This window comes from Glycine soja, chromosome 18, assembly GCF_004193775.1.
Source record: "Glycine soja cultivar W05 chromosome 18, ASM419377v2, whole genome shotgun sequence".
In the NCBI taxonomy this organism is placed as follows: Eukaryota; Viridiplantae; Streptophyta; class Magnoliopsida; order Fabales; family Fabaceae; genus Glycine; species Glycine soja.
This window is the reverse complement of record NC_041019.1, coordinates 20450155-20452124: the sequence shown is the minus strand read 5'-3', so window position 1 is coordinate 20452124 and position 1970 is coordinate 20450155. Positions and strand designations below refer to the sequence as shown.

Sequence of the window (1970 nt, the reverse complement as noted above, 5' to 3'; positions counted from 1 at the left end):
TGTAATAATGTTAAGATTGAAATATGGAACTTGTTGGGCTTAGTGCAACTGTCTCGCTTAGCGAGACCCCTTCAGCCAATGGGTGGGGGTTGGCGCGCTTAGTGTGAGTGACAACTTGCTCAGTGCACGAAGTAAGACTCGCTTAGCGCATAGGGCGCACTGAGCGAGTGGATGACTGAAGAATTTTCTAAGTTATTTCCTCATCCATAGCTTTAGAGAAGCTTTTGCCAACCCTTTTATCATATAAAGCGTGTTGATGTCTTACTCTAGCAATCACAAACAAGTTGAAACCTAACTATCTGCACTGATGTATAGAAAGCAATGATTAAGAAAACAAGGAAAAAGACTGTGTTGCCTCCCAGTAAGCGCTTCTTTAATATCACTAGCTTGGCGCATGTTACCTTTAAGGGTCTTGTGCAATCTTGGCTCTGGCCATCTGAGCCATCTCATTCTCAATTTCATCCATCTTAGAGCAAATATTTCGGTCAAGTGAGTGCTTTTCTGCATCAAACAAGTCAAATGTGACCTTCTGGTCATCTATATCCATTTCAAGGTTACCTTTCCCCATATCCACCACACAATTGGCGGTTAGCATGAAGGGATGGCCTAAAATCAATGGAATTTTAGGATCCTCTTTAATATCCATGATCATAAAATCTGCAGGGAAAGTAAACTGTCGCACTTTGACCAAAACATCTTCTACCATGCCATAAGGCCTTGCAATAGACTGATCTGCCAATTGCAATGTCATTCTTCTTGGCATGATTTCCAGCTCTCCAATCCTTCTGCATATGGAGAGAGGCATCAAATTAATGTTGGCCCCCAAGTCAATGAGGGCTTTTCCAACTAACACTGCACCAATAGAGCAAGGGATTGTAACACTCCCTGGATCCTTGCATTTAGGTGGAAGGATTCTTTGAATAACAACACTGCAGTTTCCCTCCACCATAATATTATCACTATGGATATATTCGCCCTTCTTGGTCAGTAGATCTTTAAGAAACTTGGAGTAGAGTGACATTTGTTTCAAGGCTTCTCCAAAAGGGATAGTTATCTCCAATTTCTTGAAGATATCAAGGAAACGAGCAAAGTGTCTTTCCTTGTCTTTCTTGGAAGGCACCAAAGGGTATGGTGCTTCCTTCCCTGTATATGAGATAGCCTCTTGCCTCTTTTCTGTGGCCAACTCACTCTTTGTCTTCTTCTCTTCCTCTTTTTCTCTTTTTTTTTTTTCATTTTCTTCTTCTTTTTCTTCTTTCTCCTCATCAGTTATTTTCTTCTCCCTCATCTGATCTTCTTCTTTTTCTCCTTTAGCTACTAACTCTTTCTCATCACTAATCCTCCCTTCATCTTCCACCACAGTCTCCCTCTTGCTTCTAGTTATGACAGCCTTGCATTCTTCCTTGGGATTTTTCTCAGTATTGGCCCCAAAACCTCCAGAAGAATTGTGAGCTATATGTTTAGCTAGCTGCCCCACTTGAATCTTTAGGTTCTTTATAGCTGACTCTGTGCTCTTGTGATTGGACATTGAAACTTGCATAAATTGAGCCAAAGTCTCTTCCAGCTTGGTTGTCTTGTCATATAGGCTAGGCCCTTAATTCTGAGGCCTATTGGATGGTCCTCCTTGATCTTTATTGAATTGGTTCCCTGGATGAGACCTCCAGTGCCCTTGATTCTGATTAAAATGCCCTCCTTGTTGGTAACATGAAAAGCCGCCTGAATGGAATCCTTGTCTGCTTTGGTTCCCCATGGAATTCACTTCTTTTATAGCATCATCTAGGGGTATGCAATAGCCAAATTCATGTGCTCCTCCACATATACTACAACCTCAAACCTGTATAACTGCTGAATGGGAAGGCTAAGCCGCTTGTAACTGTGTTGGAAGCTTGCTAAGTGTTTGTGTAAGTGATTCTAGCATCTTAGCTAGCAGCTTGTTCTGTGCCAATAGTGCATCTTGGGAAGAAAGCTCTAAC

At 41.8% G+C, this 1970-nt stretch overlaps 1 protein-coding gene across 1 annotated transcript; it reads right to left on the bottom strand.

Moving 5' to 3' along the window:
• Positions 1-403: 403 nt before the first annotated feature.
• On the bottom strand, positions 404-1525 carry LOC114397072. The gene is made up of 2 exons (XM_028359198.1): positions 1320-1525; positions 404-929 (listed from the first exon to the last, which is right to left on the bottom strand). Exons 1-2 carry the CDS (start codon positions 1523-1525, stop codon positions 404-406), a joined length of 732 nt encoding a protein of 243 aa, XP_028214999.1.
• Between the last annotated feature and the right edge of the window lie 445 nt (positions 1526-1970).

Excerpts from the sequence above, each read along its gene's own strand:
- LOC114397072 (XM_028359198.1), bottom strand. The coding sequence starts at position 1,525 with ATGTCCAATCACAAGAGCACAGAGTCAGCTATAAAGAACCTAAAGATT. Across the intron at positions 930-1,319 it reads AGGATTAGTGATGAGAAAGA|TGTTGTTATTCAAAGAATCC; the intron begins GTTAGTAGCTAA and ends GGGAAACTGCAG.